The sequence below is a fragment of the Centroberyx affinis genome, unplaced genomic scaffold (assembly GCF_046629955.1).
Source record: "Centroberyx affinis isolate AG114_WGS23_722 - 3 ecotype Tasmania unplaced genomic scaffold, CSIRO-AGI_Caff_v1 ptg000171l_1, whole genome shotgun sequence".
Taxonomy (NCBI): Eukaryota; Metazoa; Chordata; class Actinopteri; order Beryciformes; family Berycidae; genus Centroberyx; species Centroberyx affinis.
In genome coordinates, this window is record NW_027278868.1 from 516,991 (window position 1) to 544,952 (window position 27,962).

General features: G+C 46.9%; 1 protein-coding gene across 1 annotated transcript; it reads left to right on the plus strand.

Annotated features, from left to right (window-relative positions):
- On the plus strand, window positions 1-27,942 carry jag1b (jagged canonical Notch ligand 1b). Its single transcript, XM_071534469.1, is given in 27 exon segments — window positions 1-276; window positions 607-912; window positions 8,209-8,260; window positions 10,902-11,159; window positions 11,670-11,730; window positions 14,064-14,194; window positions 14,308-14,427; window positions 16,204-16,317; window positions 16,409-16,522; window positions 16,633-16,746; window positions 17,220-17,266; window positions 17,764-17,937; window positions 18,378-18,528; window positions 19,330-19,494; window positions 19,631-19,744; window positions 19,918-20,031; window positions 20,231-20,344; window positions 20,786-20,844; window positions 20,846-20,903; window positions 21,723-21,750; window positions 22,245-22,330; window positions 22,929-23,042; window positions 23,153-23,262; window positions 24,456-24,695; window positions 25,351-25,482; window positions 25,794-25,935; window positions 26,909-27,942. Coding segments are annotated over 27 exon segments (3,654 nt in total). The 5' UTR covers window positions 1-219; the 3' UTR covers window positions 27,388-27,942.
- Window positions 27,943-27,962: the final 20 nt, after the last annotated feature.

The following is a 27,962-nucleotide window of genomic DNA, read 5'->3' on the forward strand; positions in this document are numbered from 1 at the left end:
TTTACAAGTGGAAGCTGTCGGATACTCACAACAAGAAGAACAAACGCTTCGTAAGGTTGAGGAAATACTAGGACGAGGTCTTCTATGAATTGGAAACCTGTGCTCTGTTGATAAAAGTTGTTGTTTCCCACTCGTGCATGTTTAAATCAGAGGAGTACTCTCGTGCCGTGTGTCGGCCAGACGACTAGTACAAACGAGTGGCAACAGCAGTGCGGAGGCATGATTTTGAGACGGGGCTCAGTCGTTGCTGCCTTTTTACTCTGCTTTCTTGCGAAGGTATGTGGATTACTTAAGGAAAACAGTGGAATAAGCTCAGTCAATGCAACTGTATGGATGCACTTTACTTGCATGTCTTATCTAGCCTTATATGCACGGCTATGCTAACGTTACATGTAACCATGCCTCACATGCAAAATTGCGTCGGGTTCCACAGTTAGCCTGCTGCAAGTGCAAATAATGTTAACCCAAAGGCAAAGCAGTCGGTCTAGTGTTTGGCCTAGGCTTACGGACACAGTATTGCAACTTCTGCGATGTGTTTTTTTGTCTTCCTTTTTCAAATATTAACGTCAAAGTTTTCCGTTGCATTCACTTTTCTGTCTTCAACAGGTGTCAGAGGGATCGGGACAATTCGAGTTGCAAATCTTATCGATGCATAATGTGAACGGAGAGTTGCTGAGCGGCCTGTGTTGTGATGGCTCTAGGAACACGGCGGATCGAAAATGCACAAGGGATGAGTGCGATACCTTTTTCAAAGTTTGCCTGAAGGAATACCAGTCTAGAGTCTCCGCTGCAGGGCCCTGCAGCTTCGGAACGGGATCTACGCCTGTCCTGGGAGGGAATACCTTTTCTTTCAAGAGCACTGTCAGGAATGAGAGATCCAGGATAGTTTTGCCCTTCAGTTTTGCCTGGCCGGTAAGTTGGAGACTGAAAAACATTCTGCTTCCCGACGCGCGAGCTTGGGAAAATATCGGCTTGTAGGGCAATTCTGCGCAATTACTGTCCGTCAGTCAGTCAGTCACCCCCAACCCCTGAGAGAGAAAACAAACAAAGAATGAATCTCTCTTTTGGTAGTTAACCCTCTATGAATTGTCCTTTTGAGGAAAGACCCCCTGGTCTCCTCATTATCTGGGTCAATTAACCAGGTGCAGGCATTTTTTTCTCTATCAGGCCTATTGCCCTATTCTTTTTGTCTGCATCCAATATGAGGATATACAGAAAATATTTGTTTTAAAACTTTGTGTAATAGGTCATCAACCTCAACTGTGTTTTCAGTGATGTAGTGGTAAATAAAGTGGGTAAACTATGACCTCCACTCGGTGATCATCATCAGGCAAACAACCACCAATATAAACAAAAATCCTATATATTTTCAGAGAATTGTCAATTAATGTTTTTTCCCCAAAAGACCATTTGGACACTACTTTTTAAAATGTATACTATCATTGTACCTCATAAGACTTATTCCAGCCTAAAACCATGGGTAAATTATTTTCGTCAGATCAAAAGTTGAGTAAACTGCATTTCGGTGTGTTTTTCCCTCCTCTGCGTCCCTGGCAGCTGGTCACAAGGTTGCACAGTACAGTAACATAAGCCCAACTCCAAGTGAAAGCCCACTTTCTGTCTTCCCAAGTGTCAGCTCTTCTTCATAGAGTAAATAAATGGGGTTGACAGGCCTGTGGGAGTGTTGTAGGTCTGTGAGAGATGATTTGCCATGCTGGAGCAGATTTCGAAGTAATGAAAAAGTGGGACTGCACAGACTGACTGGCCCCATAGCTTGGCCCACAAAGTTCTCCTCTGTGCCTGATGGGTGAAAGGCACAGTCCATTGGTATGCATGTGTCCAATTACATAAAGGCTATTTTTATCGCAATCTGGATGGAGGTTCTTGTCGAGATTTCAAGTCTTGTGTGCATTGATCATCTGGAGCAGCCAGAATAAGTGAAAGAACTGGAAAGCCTGAGCTCACGTGTGATTTCCTGCCATGTTGTACATTTTTTTTTTAAGTTTTTTTTCACCCGATTGTTATGCAGTGAACACTATATTATTTAAAGATTGTTTTTTCCCCCCCCGCTATAATTCGATAGCCAGTGAAACAATGTTCTTAACAGGGTACCATGCAATTTGATATGGTCTATATTTTTTATTTGCTCTCCTCTTAGACACTGGCGCCTCACACCTTTTAAAACACAAAGGTTGCTGTTTATGTTCACTCTATGGCAACACTAAGTTGGCATCAAACCTCAGACACCGGTGCCAAATGAAAGTTTCATCTTACCAGCTTCCTACTGGAAAACAGCACCAGTGGACATGAAATGAAATTCATGCACTATTTACAGTTACAGGATTCTCCCAGTTTTGCTCACATCGCTTGTCTGAGATATCAGTAGTAGTGATGCCTTTCTCTGAAGAGGGCGTTCAAATTAGCAACATGTTCGGATGACTGAATGCTTGGAAATACCAGGTCAATGTGTGTATATCACCAATGAGAAAATTATCAAATAATATAATTATATTACTAGATATTTTGTTTTTTATGCCTGTCTGGTTAGTGGATCAGTTTGGAAATCTCAGGTTCAGGTAAATGCGATTTAAATGTAATTATACTGTAGGAAAGAGGAGTTCCAGGCACATTGGGAGAGAGTAGAGAGCAACAGAGCCCCTCGTTTGATTCTCCCATCCTTCACTTCAAGTGCTTTACTTCAGTGCACATTAACAATTGTCAGGTTAGGTATGATATCACTCTTTGTCCTTTTCATGAGTTGATTGGCTGTTGTGGACAGATGGCAGTGCGGGGCAATTGGGTTTTTGGGTACTTCGAGTTCATGAAGATTTTTTTTTCTTCCCCCCTTCATCCTCTCTTGTGAGCTGCATGAAGTTGGCCTCTTGTCCGGGCCTAGGGCTTTGTTTAAGTCACGCTCGGTTGGACCCCAGGCATTTCATCGCTTTAACCTTGCCACCCACAGTAACTGCTGCACTTAATGAGGCTACACACATGTGCTTAGATCAGGTAGGGCAAGAGCCAGGCATCCAGCTGAATGTTTCAGCCGGGACGTCTTTAGCATGAATATGTTGCTGCTTTGCTTCAGAGCACTATATGAATCCGCCAGCTTCTGCTCAACAGCACGCCACTACAGCCACTTTTATGCTTTTAGTCCACAGAGAAGTGTGGGCCCAGCCACCCAGTCTGAAGCAGGCCTTCACAGTGTATCAAGCAGGGACAATGGTGTGCCCTCAGTGACTACAGTGAGGATTACAGAGCATAATGGAGGCGGTGCAGATATAATGCCAGCGCAGGGCAAGCAACAGGAAGCAGTTGTAGTAGACTCAGCAGTGATGAAGTTGGCTCTCAGACAAACTGTGACCATACTCATCTCTATGGCCACCTCAGCATGTTGGCCCACACCATAGACATTACATTCAAAGAGTAGACCTTTCTCAATTGGGTTGAGTCGATCCAACTGCTCTCGGCTTCTCTCTGCCTGCTTTCTTGCATAAAAAGACTAGTTTCTTCTAGTTCTCTTGAGCAACCTCTTACCTCACACCACGTTCTATCTGTTCTGGCAGTCCAATTGCACTCCAATTTGATTTTATCATGACTATACATCATGCCTTTATTTTCCCCAATCTTTCATTTAACACAAAGCTGGCATGTCTCTTCGGACCTGGGATGTGTCGGCATCAGAATGATTGATGACTAGTCGGAGCAGTCTGAGAACTGGGGGTCAGGTGAGTTGTTGAACAATAGTCAGCTCAGCCTTGAGGGTAAGCGCTGCCGGCAGCTGTGGGAGTAATGACATGTTTGCTTTATATAGTCGGCTCTGATGTGGCAGTTAAGTGCAAATTACTCAAGTGAAAGAGGAAAAAAAAAATGTGTTCTTTCTTTTTTTTCCCCCACCTCATCCAGTCCTCCAATTTAACAAGTACTTTTTAAATGTGCTTGTGGTGTTCTCTCAGTGTGGCGTTATGTAAGGACTCGAACTGTTATTGCTAATCGGAGTTATCTAAAGCTATATGGATGATGTATACAGAAAATATCACTTGTTCCGCTTTTAGTTTTTGCTTCGGCAGCAGCGCCTGATTCACCTTCTTAAATGGTTAATGGCCCTTTCAATATATAGATGATTGGCTGTTTTGTAAGTGGTTGATGTGATTTTTTTTACTTGTCCTCGTGGGTTTGAGTTTTGATCTTGTTTGACTGGTAAGACATCCAAAATCTGTTTGTATGCCTTGGTGTCGGTTGGCACATGATGAGGTACTTTTCTCGGGGAAAGGTTATGCTTTAGGGACTAATTAATAGGTCTTTGATTGTAGAACATCCTATCTCCAACTCGTGTTTTGATGAAGTTCTCTTGGCAAACGATGTACTCCTTCCTTCCAGCCCATCAGTGCACTGGCTTTGAAGGTGATTATGAGAGTTGTCTTGACTGAGCCTGAGCTTTATGGCAAACAGGGTGTGTTGCTTAGCAGGCACAATCATTGGCCAGATCTAGGGTTGATACTGTTTAAGTGATTGACTCAGGAAAACTGATACAGAAGGTCAACATCCCTTTGACTACATTGTTTACGTTCCCTCTCTGCCGAGTGTAGGCCCAGGCTACCTAACTCTAATCTGTTTTGCCTAGCCTTTATTTAGACCTTTGGCTGTTGCTTTTGCCCATTAGTCAGGGAGACATTCCTCTCTTTTTATTGCGTTGGAATACTTAGAAGGAAGGGTACATCAATTGGCTCCATTTCCAATTGAGTGCAGAATGAGAGAGAGCTGTCTCTTTGTGTGTTTGGTAAATTCCCCTAGAGAGTGAATTCAGTAGTGTTCTTTGGCAAGTCAATGTGATTCGAACTGGGGTGATCTTTATCACTTATGTTGTCCATTGGTTGGACAGTGTCTGGATGGCCAGGAAAGATAAGCAGACATATGGTCACACTTATTTGACTTGGACGTGTGTGTGTGTGTGTGTGTGTGTGTGTGTTCTTGTGCAGTTCAAAGAGAAGTTGTGAGTCAGCTGAGAGCCTGGGAAAAGTGAACCTGGCAGTGGCAGACAATTCCTAGCTGATAACCGCCTAGGAGTTATGGAGTGTTAGTGAACGAGGCGGCATGCAGTATCTCACTTTTTGGAAGCAATTATTAGGTCTGGGCCTCCCAATAGAGTGAGTTCACTTAATGTTTGACCAAGACATTGCCCAGCACTATGGCATTATTGTTACAGAATACAAAGCCCATTGATCTCCAGCCTCAGTTTAAGACTTGAACTCAACAACAGAGCAAAATTAGAATTTGTGGACCCAGTTAACTCTTCTTGCAAAGTAGTTGAATAGTACACATTATTGTCCACGGCTGCTTCTTTTTAAATGTAAGCTAGTGTTAACCAAACTGTTCAACCCTGTTTGTGGTGTGGGCCATATCATGCTAATGTAGGAGGACTAATAAAAGGATCAGCCAAGGATGACGGTGATGATGCTGCAATAGTTTCCATGTCGAGGCAAGTCTAGAGTGCGCAAGAGATCGGTGCATTTTCCCATGTTGTTGCAGATCCTGCCTTTTTAAAGGCGTCTGCCAGTGACCTCATTAACCCATTCAAATTTCTAAGCCCGTCTGTCAACAGTCCATTTCAAAGTGATTCCTGATTTTCCTCACCAGTCAGTCTCGATCAAAATATGAGGTTCAGGTTTGTAGCAAGTGAATCGGGGCGGGGATGTTCAGCATTGTTCTTATTGGCAGGAGTCGGTTGTTGCTCCTAATATAAGTCCCCTACCCCGCTGTAAAACAATAACATGCTCGCAAAGCCTGTTTGAAAATGTTCAGTTTGTTTGAGAGGTCACTGGAGGGCAACTTTTAACTTAAGTGTAAAAACGCACTCAAATGCTAGACTGTTTTTTTGGTTGTTCTTTTTTCATACCTTATGAATATAGGCTTACTCACGTTACTTATCATGACCACACCAATTCAGTGTTGCAATGGTGAGTAATATTAGAGTCTGAGAGACAGAAGATGTGTCCTGGTCATGTGTGTCCAATGACGTTGCAGTTGAGTTCCCGTTTTTTGGATGAGCTCACCAACATTATAGGCTTCTCGAATCTACTATTTTCAGCTAGTTGTTGCTTGGCGCTGAGACGCTTGGCTCTACATAAATGTTTGTATTTATTGATCATTTTATGTATTGAAGTGTGAACCCATGAAGTGGACAGCACAGCAGAGCGGTACCACATACTGCCTAATGCATGAAGAGGAGCTGGAGGATTCATGTTCTTTGCTTCAATACAGATAGTTGTAGGGTGGGTTGTAGTGGTAGATGATTAGGTATCACATATCACCTACCAGTGTTTTATGTCAAGTGATTGGGATAATTTGAGTCAGAATACACCTTAAGGGCTGTGTTGTTCATCAGCACTGCATTTCAAATGATAGCTGCACTAATTATTGTGGAATACTGGCATAGGATCAGACAGATGTCTCTTGGAAAGGAGAGATGTTGAGTAGCTGACAAAACAAGGTGAAGCCATGAAAAAGATTCAGGAGTGAGTCATACCCTTTTCTTTCGATGTAAAGTGAACAGGAGGTTGGCCTTTCCCTCCAGCAGGCCTGATTACCATGAGGTCATCGCAGTAAAGACGGCAGTAGTGGCAATGTAGAATTTCAGAAATGCCTCTGAGCAGCGCTGTCAGGGAGAAGTGTGTGTGCGAATGTAACAAGTAGGTGTTTCTAGTGGATGCACAAGCACTGTAAGTGGATTACACTTTCTCACAATCGCATGCTCTCTCACTCTCTCTCATTCTCTCTCTCGCGCACACACACACACACACACACACACACACACACACACACACACACACACACACTGCTGTCCATTCCCCCATGACTATGGCACAGGGCAATGTGGATGTGTAAGCTGATATTGGTGTGAGCGCTACTGACCCTGAATCAGACAAAGCGTTTCAGGAGTGCTGAAATCAAGACAGGCCCTCCAGAGTGTAACACTCAGTCTCAGTCTCTCTCTCTCTTTCTGTCTCTCTCTCTCTCTCTGTCTCCCTTTTCTTTTTCTGCACCCCCAACCCCCCCCCCCCACACACACACACACACACTCACTAGTTTTTTCTCTCCTAGTCGACTTTGTCTCCTCGTTTTTTTCTGCCTGTCCTGACTTCGCCAAAAAACAGTGTCCTTAAGCACTTTAGTCTGGATCATTCACAGCAAAATAGCACTCAGTTGGATGTCTAATAATTCGGCATGAAATTGAAAATCCTGTCTGCAGTGCAAAACAAATGACTTGACTGTGTGTTTTCCCAAAGGATTGGAAATCATTCACTGACCTGTCTTGCCACATTATACAAATATGTGGAAAACTGTATTTGGGGGGGGGAAACTGTTGCTGAAGCTGATCCAAGTGAGCAAAGTTAGCCCAGCCGAGGTGAAGACATATTTTTGGTATTAGGTCCAGAGATAGCCTTTTCTGTGTGTCTTATTCTAATCATTATTAAACTGGCACTCTGTCCTGTGCTGCCCTGCTGTACCACGCTGGTTTTGGCGCTTCAGACGCCCTCCTGCTGGGTGGGTGTCCAGCTAGACCAGACCACACTGCCGATGTGTCTGTCATCCTAATCTGTGGGACGCAGAGACCTCCGAACAACCGCGAGCTTATCCTCTCTTAATCAGATCAACGGGACCATTGTTATAAGTTAACAGTTACCAGCTTCTGTAGTAGGCCTCATTGTAAGTTAACTCAATGAGAGGGAGATGAAGCTTCATTAGCAGGGCTCCCAAGGTCATGGGAAACCTGGAAAAGTCGTGGAAATGGAATTTGTTATTTTCCGGGCTTGCAAATGTAAATGTCACTGTCTTGTAAATGTCACCAAAAGTTTTTTTTCATTAAGTCTTTAACATCAAACTTGGCTGCTGGTAGAGCTGGTCACCTTTTTTGAAGGAATAATAGCCCAAATAAAATTTCTCCTGAGTACACAAGTCCAAAGTAGTAAGTTTATATAGCAACAAAACCTGGGCCATGTTGCACCAAGTCATGAGATGTGTTAGTGCAGAAAATGTGCCAGAACCCTGCATTAGTTGGAGTTGCACTGTAACAAATACAGAGCCACAGGTCAGCACTCCATGAATGTTAACCATTATTTCATGAAGATCCGGTCATTGCTTGATGATCCTGCTCTCTGATGTATTGTTTTTGTTGTTGGCTGACACTACTTGTATCTCTGTCTTCCTCAGAGGTCCTACACTTTGATAGTGGAGGCCTTGGACTCCAACAATGAAACCAGTGGTGAGTATTCGTCCTTCTCTGGCATCTCCATCTCTCTCTCTCTCTCTCCCTTTCTCTCTCTCCCCCTCCCACAAGGTAACTTCTGGGAGGAGGTGTGTTGAAGGTCAGAAAAGGAAGTTTATTCTTCCTGAATCCCCCCCCCCTCTCTCTCTTCCACATGGTCCATTGGGTGTATGTGTGTGTCTGTGTTAAGAAAGTGTGTTGACAGGTGCCTGTAACAAGGGAGGGCAGGACAGGGAAGCGAGGGGAAAGAGGAAGAGGTGGGGGGGAGGGGGGAGGGAGGAGTGGGGGGGGGCTGCAGACAGAAAGACGGAAGTGTGGTGAGGTAGAGGAGGGGAGGCGGGGTGGGTGTCGTGCTGAACGGGGCCACGCTGCCCCCCTATGAAAATGTTTTCATTTGGCTGATGACTGATGGCAGGTGCTGCCAGCCGGGGTCAGGGTCACACTGTCTCACTGTCACTGAGGCGTGAAACACAGAGTTCATCCGGCCGCCCGGCCCGGCGCGGCGGCCTGGCTCCGGTCTCGATGCGAGGCAGAGGCCTTTGAGCTATGCTGTCCCGTAGGTTAAAGTTAACCTCTGGCACAGGTGGGCCGCAGACGGAGCTCAGAGCTGTCGGACATGTGCGTCGCGGGGGGTGGGGGGGGTGGTGTTATTTCTCTCTGCGAACGCGGCTCATATTAGAGACTTACCGAGTAGTTTCACTGCGGTAGCGAGCTCCATCTGTATTCCGGTCGTTGGGTTTGGTTTCTGCCGTTTTATAGTCCTGACTGAGATTCCTGCTGGTCGGTGGTTAGATTGGCAACGGTGTGGCGATTCCAGCTGAGGGTGGGCCGCGCCTCTCTCTGCCTTATCCCATGCTTGTTTATGCAGGTCCGTTTGAGGTCAACAAGGTTTCGGTCTTTTCTGCTGTATTTGCCGCTCCCCAGAGAGCTATTAGGGCATTGGTGTGAAAAGCCCCCTGAATGTACACACTCAATGCTGGTTAAGCCCCTCTGATCTCCGCTAGGCTAGCCCATGGCTCTGTTAGCTTGACCCACCATCACCAGCCTAACTGATATTTTAATGTCGACTCATTCCTGTTTAAAATTAAAAAAAAAAAAATACCCTACATTTTAGTTTTATATACTCATAATGTAGCTGTACAAGCATATTAAAATACAAATGTTTTTCAAACTCTAGAGCACTTTCTTTTATATCTATCAGTATCTGAGAAATTCAGCTGCTTTTCACAGTTCAACAAAGCTCATTTTCTCTCTATATAAGATCAATTTAGCGTCCTTGGCCTTTATGAAGCTTGTCTGATTTATGTTCAGCTCTGAGCCAGGCAGCAGGTAGTAAGGATGTGCCACTCCTGACACTGCAGGCCAGCGGCCGGTAGAGAAATGCCACACAGCTGAGCTCTGGATTCCAGACCGCTGTGAAATGTTACCGGGCACTGTGATTTCAGCATGGCCCCCCGTCCCCCCCCATCCGAGGGCAGTAAATAAACGACAGCGGCCCTCCTCTGGTCTGTTGCATTGCATCATACTTAACAGAGGAGCGACTCACCCAACGGTCAGCCACCTCACCTCATCCCAGCACAGTAAATAACTCGTCTGACACATTTTTCATTCTCTCCCAAGTGAAGATTTAGATATCGAGTAGCGAGTACTACATTTGTGAGCGAGTGTGTGGTGTTAATGCGCAAGTCTTGTGTCTTGTACGTATGTGTGTATGTGTGTGTGTACAGTGCAGAGGGACTGGGGGTCAGGCTGAGCTACTGTGTGTTTGCTCAGTACGAGCCTGTTTGCTTGGTGTGTGAAGCTCATTACAGCCTTGGCTCCCAGGCCGGTCCTTGCCCATCTGACCTCGTCTTGTTTGACATGGCTAGGAAAAAAACACAAGAGAGGAGAGGTCCGTGTGTGTTTGGGGTCCCCTCAAGGATTGCAGGGTCACAACGTAGGCTGTGCCTCTGCTCCCCCATCTGAAGTGCAGACAGATACTTGTAAGTGTGTAAAACAAAGTCTTGAGTCAAGACCTTTTGACTGGTGTTTGCACATGAATGTATGTGAGAAAGGCAGCGAGGGAGGGAAAAAGTGCTGATGGCGCACTGGCAGGCTTCCCAGCAGTGACTGTGGCATTGGTGTCCTCATGCTGTAATTTATGGTGGCTGTGGTTCTGTCCTCGCTTGAGCAGATGGAGAGGGCAGCATCCGAGGCCAGTAATATCCTAAAGCTGTAAACCTGAGAGACAGAAACCAACCGGGGAGACAGGGAGAGGGAGCGTGAGAAAAAAAGCAGTTAACAGTACTCATTACAGGCAGGCTTTTCATTTTTCTGCATTTCCTCCTTGCACTTTTCTTCCTCTCTAGCACACACAGTTGCTTTAATTACATAGCATCTGCCATCTAAGAGATCTTCTGCAATTTGTGTCAGAATTGTTGGGACATTTTTGGCTTCCCACTGTATGATCACGTCTAACGTTGCAACTCCCACGTACACAGCATAGGATCTTGTATTGTGTTATTATTCTTTCCCTGACTGAAACATTCAATGAACACTGATCTAGCCACGGATATTTTTTTTTTTTTATGATTATTTTGGAATGTCATCTATAGATGCAGTTGCAGTCAATGTTGATAGTGTTGAAACTGGTGTTTAGGTGCAGATGGGCAGATGATAGAGAAAGCCTCTCATTCCGGCATGATCAACCCCAGCCCCCATTGGCAGAAGCTGACCCACAACGGCCCCATAGCCCAGTTTGAGTACCAGATCCGGGTCAGCTGCGATGAGCACTACTACGGCTTTGGCTGCAACAAGTTCTGCCGGCCCAGGGATGAGTTCTTTGGACACTACACCTGTGACTACAACGGCAACAAGACCTGCCTGGAAGGCTGGTCCGGTGCTGACTGCAACACAGGTAAGATGACGGCATGTAAAATGGGAATATTGCTCAAGACAGCAGTCAGGATAGTAGTTATGAATATAAATGACTCTCTTCTAACACCAGAAGCCAGACTCTAATCTGTGATGTCATGCTGACACATTGTCTGGAGCTGCAACTTTGGCATGAATGGGAAACTTTCTTTATGAACTATGTTTTTCTTACCTTTTCCATACGAATGAGCTTTTCACTGCGGTACTGCTGTGACTTCTGACCAGGACATATACCCAGGAAGTCAGCCTGGACACTGTCCCAGTCAAATTTTGTTGTTAGACATGGAACTGTGCATTATAGCATAAGATGCATGACAAGCCCTCTTGTTTCTGTCTAGATGAGACGGTAGTAAACGTTCATTCTCGCAGACTGAAAAGTTATAGAGCTTAGTAATTATATAATTCTATGCTATAATTACAATGTGCCAGAATTGGTGCTAAGTTTGAATCTGGATACCAGGCAAGTAAATAATTTTTCCTCTTCCTCCTCTAGCTATATGCCGACAAGGCTGCAGCACTGAGCACGGATCATGCAAAGAGCCAGGTGGCTGCAAGTAAGTTATCAAGGCTTCTTCTGCTCCCCTCTTTGATCTCTGTATTATTAATGACTTGACAAACAAAGTTTTATCATGTGAAATGTCACAGGGCCTCCGTTTAGAATTGGAAGTGGTTTGTTCAAGTGCCTTCACTTATTATAGGGGTCCGTGCCAGAAGCCTGCGGTGCTGAGCGTTCAGTCGTGTAGGGATCATGTCCAAGCACCAATTCTATCATGTATAGTTTATTGTACGTGCTTGTTTTCTGGCCAAGAGACTATCAGAAGCAGGGCTTTAACAGAGATACACTCTGAGCTGTTCAGAAATTGCGGAGCTATAGACTGGAGCTGTCTGGGGAACGGAGAGGCTGAACCGCCAAGAGTCCATGTTGGAAATGTAGGCTATGTGTTCCCTCTAATGAGGCAAGCGTTATCAGTCAAATCGTGTATAACTCTTGGATGAGCCTTAAAGTGTACTGTTTGTGCAGCTAATGGTTTCCTAATGCTGTTTATGCACACAGCCACAGGGAAAGCCAGGCGCAGATGGATATCAGAGCAGGGGCATTGTGTGCACTTCTTGTTAAACCAAAAGCAATCATATCCTCATCCTGGAGGAGGCCCTATACTACCACACTCTCCCTAGCACTCAGGGATTGGTAGTCTTTGGTTGTCTGAGTTGGCCATAAATCAAGCACATGGACGATCAGGTTTGTTCTTTCTCTGCAGCGGCTTTGTTGTTTTCCCAGGCTCTTGACATCATCAGGTTTCTTGTAAATGCTGGTGTGGCCATTGGCAGAACTAGAGTTTGAACTGCCTTAGTCTCTGTACAGGTGTGGCCATATTTCAAGATCTGGGTTCAAGTCTGTTTAGATGCACTCTGCCAACTGCTGTGACTGTCAGTGAGAAGTTTTCCCATCATAGGGCTGTGTTACAGTGTTGCACAACAGCAGTACACAGCACACTGGCTGCAGGCAAGGGCAGTCTCCTTGTAACTAACTTTATGTCAGCACAGTCACAGCTAATAGCACTCCTTGGGGCATTTCAGCCTAGATTATTTAATGTTTCCCCCACTTTCATAGTTACTCAGCACTAATATATTAATAACAGTGCATTTACCCGAGCAAGATCGCCACTAGTTACAAGAGCATTAGCTACACAGCCACAAATACCGATTACTTCTGTAAAAACAGCTCTGTTTTGTGTCCAGAACTTGAAACTTTATGAGCGTCACTAGTGCTGCACAATGTAATGTCCCGTTCCCCAGTAATTTGGCTGTGTAATAACTGGAGACGATCTGGGATCCCGCTGGGGAATCCTGCTCCGCTTCTCATGGAGAGGATTAGCACGCTTTTAAGAATAGCCTCTTTAATCACAGACTGAGGTTTACTTAACCACCGCGTTTATTTTTACAGTCCGTCCGTTTCTGGGGGCTAATCAGCGTGCCGTTCCCCCCCGAGGGACGCTGGGTTTCCTGTCGCTAGGCTCCAGGGCAGCAACCATATCGCCACTTCGCCACCTTTTAAAGAGTGGACTTATCAGTCAGGGCCAAGGGCTGGATTGCCTTCTTAATTACTGAGCCCAGGAAGAGAAGGTCAACTTTATCAGTGTAATTACGGACCCGGACAGCTCTGTGGTCAGCGAGCTCTGTCCCCCTCCCCGGCCCTGGGGCGCAAGCCTGACTCCTGACTCATGGGAACCAGGCTGAGCGGCTTGGAGGAGCCCTGCTGTATTGTCAGTAACAGAGAGGAGGCTGAGCACTCCCCCTCTGCAAGGCTGCTGCTACTGCCAAGCCACAGGCACAGTGTTGTTACAGAGAGCGTCTGGCCGCATGCTAATGTTAGCCGTGCTAAAGGTCCCATTGGAACCGTAATTTAGTGTTTTGTTTTTTTGTTTGGTACAAAGCTAAATACTCCTCTGTTTTCTTGTCCCCAAGTATTGTTGAAAAGCTGTTGCATAAACATGCCTGCTACTTAAGATTCATTTGTGGTCTGTTAAGACGTCGCCCAGTTGTGAGGGCAAGAATACTGCCTCTTTGTTTGTTTCATTTGCACAGCTCCATGCTGTATATGCTAATGTGTAGTTCATTAAGTTCAGATTATCACTTGGTTGCTTACAGAGGAATTTTAATTAACTAAACGATTAAGATATTAGCGTTTTCAGATGCCACAGGGATTATTTAACCTGGATAGGATTGTTTTGAATTTGCCTGAATGTCCTCTGTGGGTCGCTGTGCCGTGTTTCTCCAGTGTGTGTGGTCTGTGTGTGTTGGTCAAGTGCGTGCGTGCTGATTTTAATTTTATGTTCCGTTTCCTGAGGCTGAACGTCTGACAGCATGGCTCTCGTGTGTCTTGCAGGTGTCTCTATGGCTGGCAGGGCCAGTACTGCGACAAGTGCATCCCCCACCCCGGCTGTGTGCACGGCACCTGTGTGGAGCCGTGGCAATGCTTGTGCGACACCAACTGGGGCGGCCATCTTTGTGATAAAGGTTCATTTCCTTCTCTCGTTTCAATTGCAGTCGCAGCCTCAAAGCGGTTCACGCGGCTTTCTATCGTGTTGTGTCATAACAAACTAAAGCTGTGTGAAATTCCCTCCTCACAGATCTGAACTTCTGCGGCACTCACCAGCCATGCCTGAATGGAGGTACATGTATCAACACAGGACCTGACAAGTACCAGTGTTCCTGCGCTGAGGGCTACTCCGGAGCCAACTGTGAGAGAGGTGAGTGTGCCGATGCTTGACTGAGTACACTTCTAGGATAAAATGTAGTTTTCATTTTATTTCTTTGCCATATTCTTGCCAGTTATGACATGAAAGCGAACCAAAAGTTGCGTTTTTGATTCAAGAAATTCTTTCAACATGCAGCAAATGCCTCCACACCTCTGCTTATTTTTCACAATTAATAAAGACAAAACAAAGCATGACAACTCCCAGACTTCATTTATATTATGTAGAAGACAGTCTACACTTAAAAGCATAATAAAAGATTTGCTCATTAGAGGATTCAAAGTCATGCTTGCAGTGATAATACGTAGGGAAGGAAAGGATTCTGGGCTTGGCGAGCTGACAGAGGAGAGGTCAGGGGTGACTGGAGTTTGTAATCAGAGGAGGTGGTCGCTTGGCCCTAATCTGTTTCCACCCCGGCTTGAGTGGCCCCACGTCAGGTAATCCACCGGTTTGATCTGCAGGGGCTGGTCATCCCTCAGCTCCTCAGACGCTCGAGACAGATGGGTGTGGTGCTAAAGTTCAGCTGCTGGGAACACTTACCATGGAGATGATGGTTTTTTCCTCATTAAATCTGAGACTCGCAGGGTGCTGACAGCTTAACTGCGGAGATGTCAGGAAACCGTGCCCTTCGTAACAGGAGGTCCGCAGACCAGGGATACGGCGGGCTATTGTAGCGGAGAGGCCCCCGGGTGCAGCTCTGCATCCTCTCCCCTCCTCTCCCCTCCTTTTCTCCGGCATACCAAGGGCTGTCCGCTGGTCACCTCCAACTGCCCAGTTCTTCCCCGAGTGAATCATTCATTTTTGATTCATTTGGGACCCGCTCATCCTTAACTCGACCACAAAGGGACAAACTCCAGGCCCGAGCCTCCCCCCTCTCCCCCCCCCCCCCCCCACCCTCCCGCCACTCTCTCATCTTGTGCCGCCTCTCAGAAGAAGAATGGCGGGGAGTCAGAGGGAAGTCACGGTGCATTGGTCAGGTCAACTTAGCATGAAAGATGATTTCCTGGCGGTGTGGTCTGCCGCGCGGGTAATGAGAGTGAGATGGGGATTTGAGCGGGCTATTGGGGCGGTCAGGGGAGGGGTGGGGGGTTAGGTGATGACGGTGGGAGGGAGTCCACTCCTGGGTTTGCTCTGCTGACAATTAGGGTGGTCCTGGAAGGATGAGAGGCAGAGGCTTAAATAATGACTATTGGCAATTTCTTTCTTATTCCTCTGGACAACTGGCCAAACATAGATGACATGAGGTCACTGCGATATTTCCGGCACAGCTACAATGGAGTCTCATAGGAGAATTATTTTTCCGCAATTTAAAACCTCAATGGTAAGCGTCAGGTTTTGGTGTCAGCGCCTCAGAATCAAAGACCAAGGGCTTCTGTCTAGACTCACCTTTTCGCGCCGATGTTCAGCAACCATACAGGGAGAATCCATCGTAGAAGGTGAAGAGATACCAATTTCTTAACCAACAGTAGCCTCAATAAACTTTTTCTGACTGGAAAAACTCTCACTCTGCTATCGCTATTGCTCATAAAGTTTGAGTTCAGACACGTTCTCTGGGCGTAGTTGAAAGACATTCTGGGAAATGTAGGAAAGTAGATGACGCAGTTCGAGGGAAAATGGGCGCAGCACTTCATGACAAAATAACTCTTGGAATGCACTGAAAATCACATATTGATGATCTATAAACGTGTAACCGTATCCAAAGGTTTACACTCACAAATGTGTGTGTAAAGGTGTAGGCCTGTTTCCAAAACTGTGTGTCCCTCTTTACAGCGGAACATGCCTGTCTGTCCAACCCATGCTCTAACGGAGGGAGCTGTGCAGAGACCAGTCAAGGCTACGAGTGCCAGTGTGCGCCAGGGTGGAGCGGCCCCTCCTGCACCATCAGTAAGACCAAACACACTGTGCGCGCATAAAATATCACCGTCCTCATACAAAATCTGAAGTCCAATAACCTGAATTGACCTCTCCCACCCAGACGTTGACGAATGCACTCCAAACCCCTGTAACCACGGCGGCACCTGCCAGGATCTGGTCAACGGCTACAAGTGCCACTGTCCTGCACAGTGGACAGGCAAGACGTGTCTGATAGGTGAGCCTCGCTCTGTCTCTACCTCACGCCTGTCAATTGCACACACACACACACACACACACACACACACACACGCCACTAACCATTCCCCCCTCCCCTTCACTCTCCAGATGCCAACGAATGTGATAGCAAGCCTTGTGTCAATGCCAACTCCTGCCGCAACCTGATTGGCGGATACTTCTGCGAGTGCGTCCCTGGTTGGACGGGGCAGAACTGCGACACCAGTGAGTTGATGGCTGTCGGCTGCAGCTGTGGAATGGGACACCTGTCTAGCGTCTGCCTCCTCTCCCTGTCTCTCTCTCTCGCTTTCTTTCTATCCATTCACCACAGGCTAATTTGTAGCTATAATATGAAGGCAGAGAGCTAACAGTTGGACAAGAGTAGCCTTCTCTTTTACAGTGTAAATGACCCTGCTCTATCATTATTGGCCGGAGTATTGGCCAAGGCTATGGTGATTAGCGGTGGCTCAAAACAGTCCCAGGGCTAGTTTCACTTGGCAGCAGACAGTATTGCTCAATAGTCTGTGTTGCATTGATTCTGCAGCCACATTATCCGGCTCCTGCGGGGTGCTTTCTAGCCCTTGCAAAGTTTTTAAAGGGCCCTAGCATGGGAAACGTGAGGCACAGAGTTGGTTTCACAGACAGACTATGTAGCCAAGCTGTTCATAATTAATCCTGAGATTTGTTTTCCTGCTCAGATATAAACGACTGCAAGGACCAGTGCCAGAATGGAGGAACATGCAAGGTACGTGTTGTGTCAAAGCCATCCTCGTTTTATCTGGTATCACCACTTTGTTTGCCAGCTTGTTTATTTACTTAGCCCTTTGTTCCCGTTTCATGTCGAAGCCCTAGTCGTTTACCGTGGTTTTATAAATAGCTGCTGTAAACCGTTCCCTCCAAACCGACAGTGGAATTGTTGTGGAATTCCTCTCTGAAATCAAATCTGAGGGGAGCGGGTTCAGAGGGGTTTCTAAGGGAGGGACACACAAGTTCTTTGACCACACTAGATTGAATTACCATAAACATTATTGTGTTGAGCCGGTGCCAGGAAAATGTGTTGAAATAATTGCGGAGCTGTGATAATGTTCCTTCAAACTTGTCTCGGCCCCTCCCCCCCTCGCTCTCTGCTCTTCATTCTCTTCCCGGGTTTGACAGTTATTGTTTGGACCCCACCCTGTCAAAGCAGTTACCAAATTCGCGGCTGCATGAGGTTAACCTTGGGTTTTGGTTTCCATCTCCCAGGACTTGGTAAATGGCTATCGCTGCGTGTGTCCACCTGGCTTTGCTGGGGAGCACTGCGAGAGGGACATCGACGAGTGTGCGAGCGCTCCCTGTCTGAACGGCGGCCGCTGTCAGGACGAGGTGAATGGATTCCAGTGCCTCTGTCTGGCTGGCTTCTCAGGAAACCTCTGCCAGGTGAGACAAAGTCAAACAATTCCCACCACCATCCTGCACAAATAAACATGTACAATCCACCCAGCTATCATTTAGCATCTCAAGCCCTTGCCCCCCCCCCTCTTCTGCCAGCATTGCTGTATCTTTGAGTTCGTTGTAAAGTTTTCCTGCCCCACCCTCTTAAATGGCTGTTGTTCCACAATCCTCCTTTTTAAAAGGGAGTGTTTTGTTGAAGCTGCTCCTGGCTACAGTGGGATACATTCCTCAGCGCTGAAGCCCAGACTCAGAGGACGGCTCCTATGTCTCTGCCTTATTTTTCCCTTCCTCAAGAGTGCTGTGCGTGTGTTGTTTCCTGGCACAGCCTGTAGGGAGGATGCTGTGGGTTGTGCTCTGTTTAGTGTAGCAGAAACTATGTCAGCTATCAGGTTCACCGCTTTCTATTCAATACCTTTCTGCCTTAGCTGGATATCGATTACTGCCTGCCCAACCCGTGTCAGAACGGAGCGCCCTGCTTCAACCTGGCCACAGACTACTACTGCGCTTGCTCAGAGGACTACGAGGGCAAAAACTGCTCTCACCTCAAAGACCACTGTCGCACCACCACATGCAAAGGTACGTCTCCCGCCTCCAGTAACCACCATCTCTTCTGTCTTTGTCTTTTTCCAGAACTTTTCTGTAAGGCGATCTGTATTGCGTGCTGTAGTCAAATGCTGAGTAAGGCTAGGTCTTCGCCATTTGCCTGAACACTTTGCCCACACGTTTCCCATGGGAGCAATACCTAAGTTTCAGTTTCATACACTGAAGTTCCTTGGCCAAGGTGGGCTATTTTTGAGTGCAGCTCCCTTGATGAATGCCCCCCCATCTCCTCAGTAAAGCTTTTCCAATGACTCTCCCCTCCTCTGAGTTCCCTGAAAATCTGGCAAAAGGCTGATAGCACTGTGTGTGTTCTTGGTAATGACTTGGTGGGCTACCTCTTTTTCTTCCCTCAGTGAGTGTGCACATTTTGTGTGTGTGTGTCTGTGCGTGTATGTTCGTGGGTGTGTGTGTGGACCAACCACGGAGCCAGATACCATAGACTGTGAGATTCTCTCTGCTGTTGGCAAGAATTGAGTGATTACGGGGGAGCAAATTCGCCCCCCTCTCCTAACTGGATCAGACAGGGGGAAAGGGAGGGATTTCAGTGTAGAATGAAAAAGATCACTCTGAATTGCTTATGAAAGCATAACAGCTTATCGCTATTGCCTCTATCATACAATTTTTCCATCACATGCTTGCAGAGACTTTTTTTCAGTCAGCAATACAAACCGCATTTTAAGTTTTGGAGTGGGCGCTCATTGAAACGCATTGCATTGACCTCAGTTGTTTCCTATAGTCCTCTTAACCAGTGGGTGTCCCTGTCTCTCCTTCTCGCAGTGATTGACAGTTGCACGGTTGCCGTGGCGTCCAACAGCACACCAGGAGGAGAGCGCTACATTTCGTCCAATGTGTGTGGACCTCACGGCCGCTGCCGGAGCCAAGCCGGGGGCCAGTTCAGCTGCGAGTGCCAGGAGGGCTTCAGAGGCACCTACTGCCACGAGAGTAAGACATGTTTACACACACACATACACACCAACAACAGACCACAATAAAATGCATTCATGAAAAATGAGCCCAGCCTCTCCGAAAACATCAACTTCCTCATCTAAAGTGTGTTTGTCTCTTCCCCCTTTCTCAGACATCAACGACTGTGAGAGTAACCCATGCCGTAATGGAGGCACCTGCATTGACAAAGTCAGTGTGTACCAGTGCATCTGCGGCGACGGCTGGGAAGGGGAACACTGCGAGATCAGTGAGTAGGATTCCTTTGTGCACGCAATGATCCGATGCATGCCTCGCGTGTACCTCTTCAAAACATCGGCACTGTGTTTCAGTGCATAAAGTTGGCTGTGAAGTGCTTTGCATATATGATCATATATGATGTATCACATGAATCACATTCCCGTCTGTCGATGTTTCTACCAGACATTGATGACTGCAGCACCAGCCCCTGTCACAATGGAGGGACATGTCGAGACCTGGTGACTGATTTCTTCTGCGAGTGCAAGAATGGCTGGAAGGGAAAGACGTGCCACTCCCGTAAGAGCCCTTTTTTCTTTCTTCCACGCCCGTGTTGTCTGCCTGTGCAGGCTCATGGTATGTGCTTATGGCTGTATGTAATTACCCCATCTTCTATACATGTGTGTGTACCGCACAAGTGTGTGTATGTGTGTGTGTGCATGTGTATGCAAACTCTGCACAGCTTAAGCAACCCTAAGATTTGAAATGCTCCCTCCAGGCGAAAGCCAGTGTGATGAGGCCACATGCAACAATGGAGGCACCTGCCATGACGAGGGAGACACGTTCCAGTGCAAGTGTTCCCCAGGGTGGGAGGGGACGACTTGTAACATAGGTGAGTCACGCAGTAGGGGCAGTTTGTTAGCGCTATATATATATTTATACACAGAAGATTGCTCTGTGGGAGAGCTCAGCCTTGTCTCAGATTTAATCAGATCTGGCGGATCCGTGAGGTCCACAAACAGTTTTTATCCCTCACTCTGTCAACGCTCCCTCCCTTCCCACCTTCCTCGCCCATTTTCCTTCTCCTGTGTGCGTTGACAGATATCTGCTTAAAATCCCCGATTGCACTGATAATACACTTCAAAGTTTGGGAACGCAGATTCCCCCTTAGAGAAAATAAAAACCTCACCAAAAAGAAAAAACCTAACCAACATCCAGCCTTGTATGTCTGGTAACTTCTATGAACGCTGATTGCGCCGATAATCCGCGTCAAAGTAGTGGAACGCTCTGTAATTTACACTGACAAAAACTGAACCTCTCCTTTCTCTCTCAGCCAAGAACTCCAGCTGCCTTCCAAACCCCTGTGAGAACGGCGGCACCTGTGTGGTGAGCGGGAGAGTCCTTTACCTGCGTCTGCAAGGAGGGCTGGGAGGGCCCCACCTGCACCCAGAGTAAGTGCTCCTTACAGGGGGGAGAAGTTGGAGTTAGGCTGGGGACCATTATTATTATTAAATGATCATAAATCCCCCCCCCCCCCCCCCCCCCCGCCTAGTGAAGAGTGCAGCCCTATGCATACCTTTCCTCATTCCCCCATGCTTTCCTCTCCCATCCCCTCTTGATCCTTACCTCTTTTCTTTTTAATCTCTTTCCTCCCTGCGCTCCCTCTGTCTCTCCCTCACTCTCTGGCTGCAGGCTGTTGCTGGCCATGAGAGGAGAAAGAGGGGGGGGGCGGGGGGGCAGGAGAAAGGGGTTCAAACTTAGGAAAGTGGAGACAGATGTTCCCCCCCCCCCCCCCCCCCTCCTCTCCTCCAACACACACCCCTCTCTCCCTCTCTCTCGTTGTGCATTCCTGTCCAAACAGTGACATGTCGGCTTGTTCTGCAGCCCTCCTCCATTTCCCTGGGATCCCTGCCCCTCGTATGCATGTACTCCAAAACATAAATTCCCCCTACATTTATAACGGGAGGGAGAAGCAGTTGGGGTGTGGAGGGTGCGGGGTGTGGGGGGGGGGGTGCTGGCAAAGCTGGAACTCATTTTGAGGGTGAGAGTCGACTGCATTGTTTGCTCTGTGTAGTTAATAAGGCAGAGTAATCAGGCAGCGCGGAGCCCGGGCCCGACCGGCCCAACACGCCTCTGCACACGCAAGCTCAGACGTGCTCTTTACCGTCATCTGCCCTAAACACTCATGCGTGTGGGGAAAAAAAACAACACACTCTCACTCCTTTCTGTCTCTCTCCCTCCCTCCCTTTCTTTCTTTCTTTCTCTTTCAGATACCAACGACTGCAGTCCCCACCCATGGTAAGTGGAAGCCAAACATTTCCTGTAGAGTTAGAGACACGTAAACAGGGTGCTCCTCCTGCACGGTAGTTTCTCACCTGCAGGCTCTCTCTCTCTCTCTCTCTCTCTCTGTCTGTCTCTCTGTCTCTGCTGAGAAACAGGCACACGCCCTTCCCTGTCATTCCTGGGGTGCAATCAGCTAACCCTCTATTGTGAGCTCCCAGGCGCGACTGTAGTTAACCACACACCACTGGAGCTCACTCCCAAACCCATGCATACTTGTCCATTAAAAAGAACAAGCCTGATTGCCTTAATTGCCTTTCAGAAATGGTTATTATATGGTGATTGCAGGGGAAAATACCAGCCTGAGATCTTTTCATGTGAAGTGTTAAGGGCATAGGAGCGTACATCAGTGTCAGTCTGTAAAAGAAGGCCCAGAGGGGCAGAGATGTGTCTCCATGATGAATTGACACTGACCTCTCTTCCCCTCACGTTTTGTTCTCTTTTTTGTGCAGCTACAACAGCGGAACGTGCGTCGACGGGGATAACTGGTACCGATGCGAGTGCGCCCCGGGCTTCGCGGGACCAGACTGTCGGATCAGTGAGTATTAACTCCGCCGCCCAACCCACACCCCCTCCTCCCTGATCCCTGGCTGAGCCGCGGGTTGGAGCGGGCCCGGGCCGAGGGACTGTCATGGTCGCTCCAAATGGAAGGTCTAGCCGGCCAATTATCTGCGCAGTGGGCTGCGGGCCAGGCCCAGCCATGTCGGTGTCACTCCGCCGGGGCCCTGCTCTCGGCCCCGCTGCCGGCCCCGGGGGAAACGGGCTTACCAGGCCAACAGCTAATCAGCCATGCTCTCTGACACTGATTACACAGATTGTTTTCCCTCTTAAAGGCTTTCAGATGGCCACATTCTTTCCCATTGGGAACCCTTTGTTCTGCTAAGTCCAGCCTTTAGCTCCTGCATACCTGCTAATGATGCTGCTTTTAATATCGAGCTGCACGGGGCAAATAGTCCAAAGGCTGATTTAAAGCATGTTTGCTTGTCTTTTATTAACTGGTGTGTATGTATACATATGGTTCAAATGACACATGTGACTTCAGTGAATTTGGCCTAGGAATTAGATTTGTGTGCTGACTGCTAATCCAGTGTTGCGGTGGAGCCATTTCTTACCTCTAGCTCTTTCCTCTGTGGCAGATATTAATGAGTGCCAGTCCTCTCCCTGCGTCCTCGGTTCCACCTGTGTGGATGAGATCAACGGATACCGCTGCCTGTGTCCACCAGACAGGACCGGACCCCACTGTCAGGAAGGTACTTATCTCCCTCAGAACAAACAGGAGCAGACACACACACACAATCACACAATCACACATGCTATTTCTGATGTTGTATTTTTAACACTTTTGTTGCACTTGACACAGTGACAAGAAGACCTTGCTCTGTTAATGGACACGTCACCCCTGATGGATCCAAATGGGACGAAGACTGCAACACTTGCCACTGTTCCAATGGGAAGGTTGTGTGTACAAGGGTAGGTCTTCACACACTATTATTGTATATACACTGAATATAGAGAAAATGCTGCGAAGTGCATTTTCTCCACATGCTTTTGATCCTCCTATCTTCCCATGAAAGAACACATAATGTCTTTGTTTACTGATGGGAGAAGGGCCATGCAGAAAGACCAGGAAATAAATGGTTAAAGGCTTTAATCCACAAGGTTTAGATGGGTGCACAAGTATTTGAAAAGCATGACAATGGTCTTATTATCACCATATAAACCTAAATGAGTATCAACTAAGAAATTATTGTAATGGCATTGGAGACTCCACTGCTTTTATAGAGAGCTGAAACACAACAACAGATTGTGTCATGGGGTGGAGTGGCGAATTCTATACAGAGATGATGCAGTTCGCTTTGAAGAGAAACACAAAGGCGTTGTTAAAAATAGGTGTCAAATGCCATTTCAGAATTTCCCATAAGCTCATGGGGTTCAGATTTTGTGATTTAGAAGGCCGTGGTATTGCTATCATTATCATGCTCGTCTAACCACTCGGTGAACAATTGTGCCTCGTTGACTCTGCTCCCCTCGGGAAAGAAATGCATCATGGGATGAAAGTGATCTGGGGCCGGGAGGTATACCGTATTTAAACATATTCTAGTATGAATACAAAAAGGTAGATGTTTTTTATACTACTTCTGCCTACAATAGTTTATTTTTTAAGTATATTTTAAATGTGCATTGCAGCAATATTAGCATTATTACATGTAATTTGTGATGAGAATAGACTATAATTAAAGTAACATCATAGTTTTTACCAAAAAGGCATCACTGTTTAGTTTATACTGGGGGGAAAGGAAGGAACAAATGCCATGAAATACAGTTACACAGTCAAAAACAACTTAAAAAAATATATTAAAATGCAGTGAAATTTTGGCCATAGCACCCAAAGGGATCCCAATAAATCTGCACTTCAGTCCAGTAAAGTATTAGCCTTGACATCTAAGGGCTAGTTGGCTGAAAACCATGTGAGGAAATGTACCATTACAGAGCCGCCACTATCCTTGACTGTGAGGAAAATTAGTGTTAGTGTTTCCATTATTTTGCCCATACCCTGTTTACAGTGCTGTTTCATTCCCATGGTATATAAATAGCTTTTTAGGCATAATTATACATTAGGTTTTACTGAACGAATGTGGCTTCTTTTGTCGTATTTTGTCCAGATGTGGTGCGGCCCCAAGTCATGCCAGCTGGGTGCCAAAGGTCGCGGCGGGTGTCCTTCGGGCCAGAGCTGCGTCCCTATCAGGGAGAGCTACTGCTTCGTGAGGCCCTGTCTCGGCCTCGGAGAGTGCTGGCGCTCCAACCCCCCGCCGCCCCCCACCAAATGCCACCCCAGCTCCAGTTACCAGGACAACAGCTGCGCCAACATCACCTTCACCTTCAACAAGGAGACCATGCCTCGAGTGAGTTACCTAGGCACCAGAGAGACAGATTGAATTAAAGGTTTTTGGGTCATTTTTCATGCCTCTCCCTCCACCCTACTTTTCCACCACCCCTCTTAATTCAATGGGAGCAGCAAACTGTGAAAGATCAGGTTTTCAGAAGTGCTCAGCCATCCCTCCCGGGGAAAAAAGTTTCCAGTCCAAGTCTCTCTCGCGAAGTGTTCAGTCATGTATATCGGTGTGTTCCAGGAAGAAAAAATGGGGGGATTTCACTCTCCTTTCCCTGTGTTGTTGCCTGCATCCAAGTTTTTCGGTGTTCCTCAGAACTAAAGCATTCAGGACTTCATGACTGATGCCAATCCGCTCTTAACCTGACCGCACTGCGAGATTAATTTCAGGATCATATGGATTTGAGCTAAAACAGGGACCACTGGCGACTCTGTCACCACATGGGATCATCACTCGCCAGTTGCTTAACAAGCATGACAGCAGATAGTGACAAGCATATGAGCCTGTGGTCTTTAATCTAAATGAGGTGGATCCCAACCAGATAGGGTTGGACATGTTGCCAAAATACAGGCATAACTCCTCCTTGCTTTTCAGTTCCCCTCTTATTTTCTCCATTTTCCGTGTGCATTAACTTTTGCTTCGTTTGTCTCCCCCGTGTCGTGTCCAGGGCCTGACCGTGGAGCATGTGTGCAAGGAGCTGAGGCACTTGTATGTGGTGAAGAATCTCTCCTTAGAGCATTCTGTGTCCATAACCTGCGACCCCTCGTTCTCGGCCAGCAACGAGATCCACGTCTGCATCGTAAGTACCTCCTCCCACTGTCGTCCGCCTCCTCCATATGTTTGTCTGACTCCATCATACTCAAAAAAAACAAAAAAAAAACCTCTGTGAGCTAACCTGCTGCTGAATGATTTATCTTCGATTGATAGCCTGCAGCATGCTTTCTTAGGAGCGTTTAGGCATGCTCTTACGGGATATGTGGTGGATTTAGCTTTGTTTGTGAGTTGTGGGAACAGCTGACAAGTAAACACAGCAGACAATATGGAATTTGGATGCAAAACACAAACCCTGACAGACAGATTCAAACCTCACTCTCTCCTTGGTGTTTCTAGTCCACTGAGGACCACAGGTTGGACAGGAGCCCCATTAAAGAGATCACAGACAGGATAATCGACCTGGTTAGCAAGCGCAACGGGAACAACACCATCATCACCGCCATCGCAGAGGTGCGCGTGCCAAGCCCCAGCAAAACTGGTATGAACCACCGCCTTACTCTGCTGATTGCTGCTTAGAAGTGTCCTAGACTTGCACACACTTGCATGTTTAAAGAGGGACGGGAGCTTATTGGGTTTTTTTTTCCCAGAGAGAGAGATAGATGAGATAGAGAGCCTAGCCTTGAATATGACGGCACTCCTGAGTAGGGCTGCAACTAACAATTATTTTCATTGTCAATTAATCTGTCGATTATTTTCTCGATTAATTGATTAGTTGCTTGGTCTATAAAATGTCAGAAAATGGTGAAAAATGACGACCAGTGTTTCCCAAAGCCCAAGATGACGTCCTCAAATGTCTTGTTTTGTCCACAACCCAAAGATATTCAGTTTACTGTCATAGAGGAGTAAAGAAACCAGAAAATATTCACATTTAAGAAGCTGGAATCAGAGAATTTTGACTTATTTTTCTTAAAAAATTACTCAAAATTACTTAATCGATTATCAAAATAGTTGCCGATTAATTTAATAGTTGACAACTAATCGATTAATCGTTGCAGCTCTACGCCTGAGCAAACAAAAACAAAACACACACATACATGAAAAGTAATTCCTGAGCCTCCCACACTGCTCAGACTGCCCAGTTCTGCCTTCTCATGAGCCAGGATTTCTATGGAAAGACCAGAGCCGCTTGGCTATGCTGGCTCTAGATTGGCTCATAGCTTGACTGTCTGGAGACGTAGCAAGTCTCCCGCATGTGTGTCCACCATTCATCAACATGGTGACAGCAGATTTCTACCACGGCCAGACAGAAGCCTCGCCTCCTCCCCTGTTAGGGCTCAGAGGTCAGGTTGCACTAGCGGGAGCATGTTAGTGATGGTAGAAGCCTTGATTTAGTGCAAATATATAATAAAAAGTATATTAGTTATTTTTGGGGGGGGGATTTCATTCTTTTAGATGGATGTGTATTGTGTAACTAGTGCGTGACCCTGACTGTCCGTTCTGTGTTTTGTCAGACTACCTGGTGCCCCTCCTCAGCTCCGTCTTCATCGTCATCTGGGTTCTCGTGCTGGTCTCCATCTTCCTGTGGTGCATGCGGCGCCGGCGGAAACAGGGCAACCACGGCAACGCGTCGGCCACCGGCTCGGAGGACAACACCACCAACAACGTGCGGGAGCAGCTGAACCAGATCAAGAACCCTATAGAGAAGCACGTGGGCCTCACGGTGGCCATCAAAGACTACGAGGACAAGAACTCCATCATTGCCAAAATAAGGACAAATCATCCGGAGGGGGATGAGGACGACAAGGAGAGGCACTTACAGAAGGGCCGCTTTGCCAAACAGCCAGCATACACACTGGTGGAGAGGGACGAGAAGACGCCCATCTCCAACCCCAACTCCACATCCAGCAAACACCCGAACTGGACTAATAAACAGGACAACAGAGACTTAGAGACAGCAAACAGCATAAACAGGATGGACTACATTGTATAGCAGACAGTTGCGTTGCTGTGCAACCAAGCCCTACGCCCTCAGACCCCGGTGGCGGGTGGAACGGGGAAGCTTCGGGATGTGTAGTTCCTAAACTGTCGCGTCAATCTTTGACCCCGCAGTTAGTATTTTCAGATATTCCCCGTGTTAATTTAAGTTTTGACAAGCTGGCTTACACTGGCAGTGACGGTTGCTTTGGTTGGCTGGAAATGCTCGGCACTGGTATACATTTCACTGCAGAACTGAAAGTGTCCTTCAATGCATTTCATTTCCCATTTATTTGGTGGACACATCGAAGGGGCTCCCGCTCCTCTCATTTATTATTTTTTTCCAGCATTATTTAAAATTTTCTTTAGTAGTAATTGTTGTACAATGACTAAAAGTACCCAACACATTCAACACTAGAGCTAATTGTTTTAGTACGTGTTTGAATTCTCCCTAGGTGACGAACAAATAGTTCTGTTTGGAGAAAGTGCCTTTTCAGCTTTAGACCTCAGCAACTGTCAAAAATGAGAAAAAAAAGATCAACTTTATTATTTATTTTTATGTTTTCTTTTGGGCGGGTGGGGTGGGGAGGG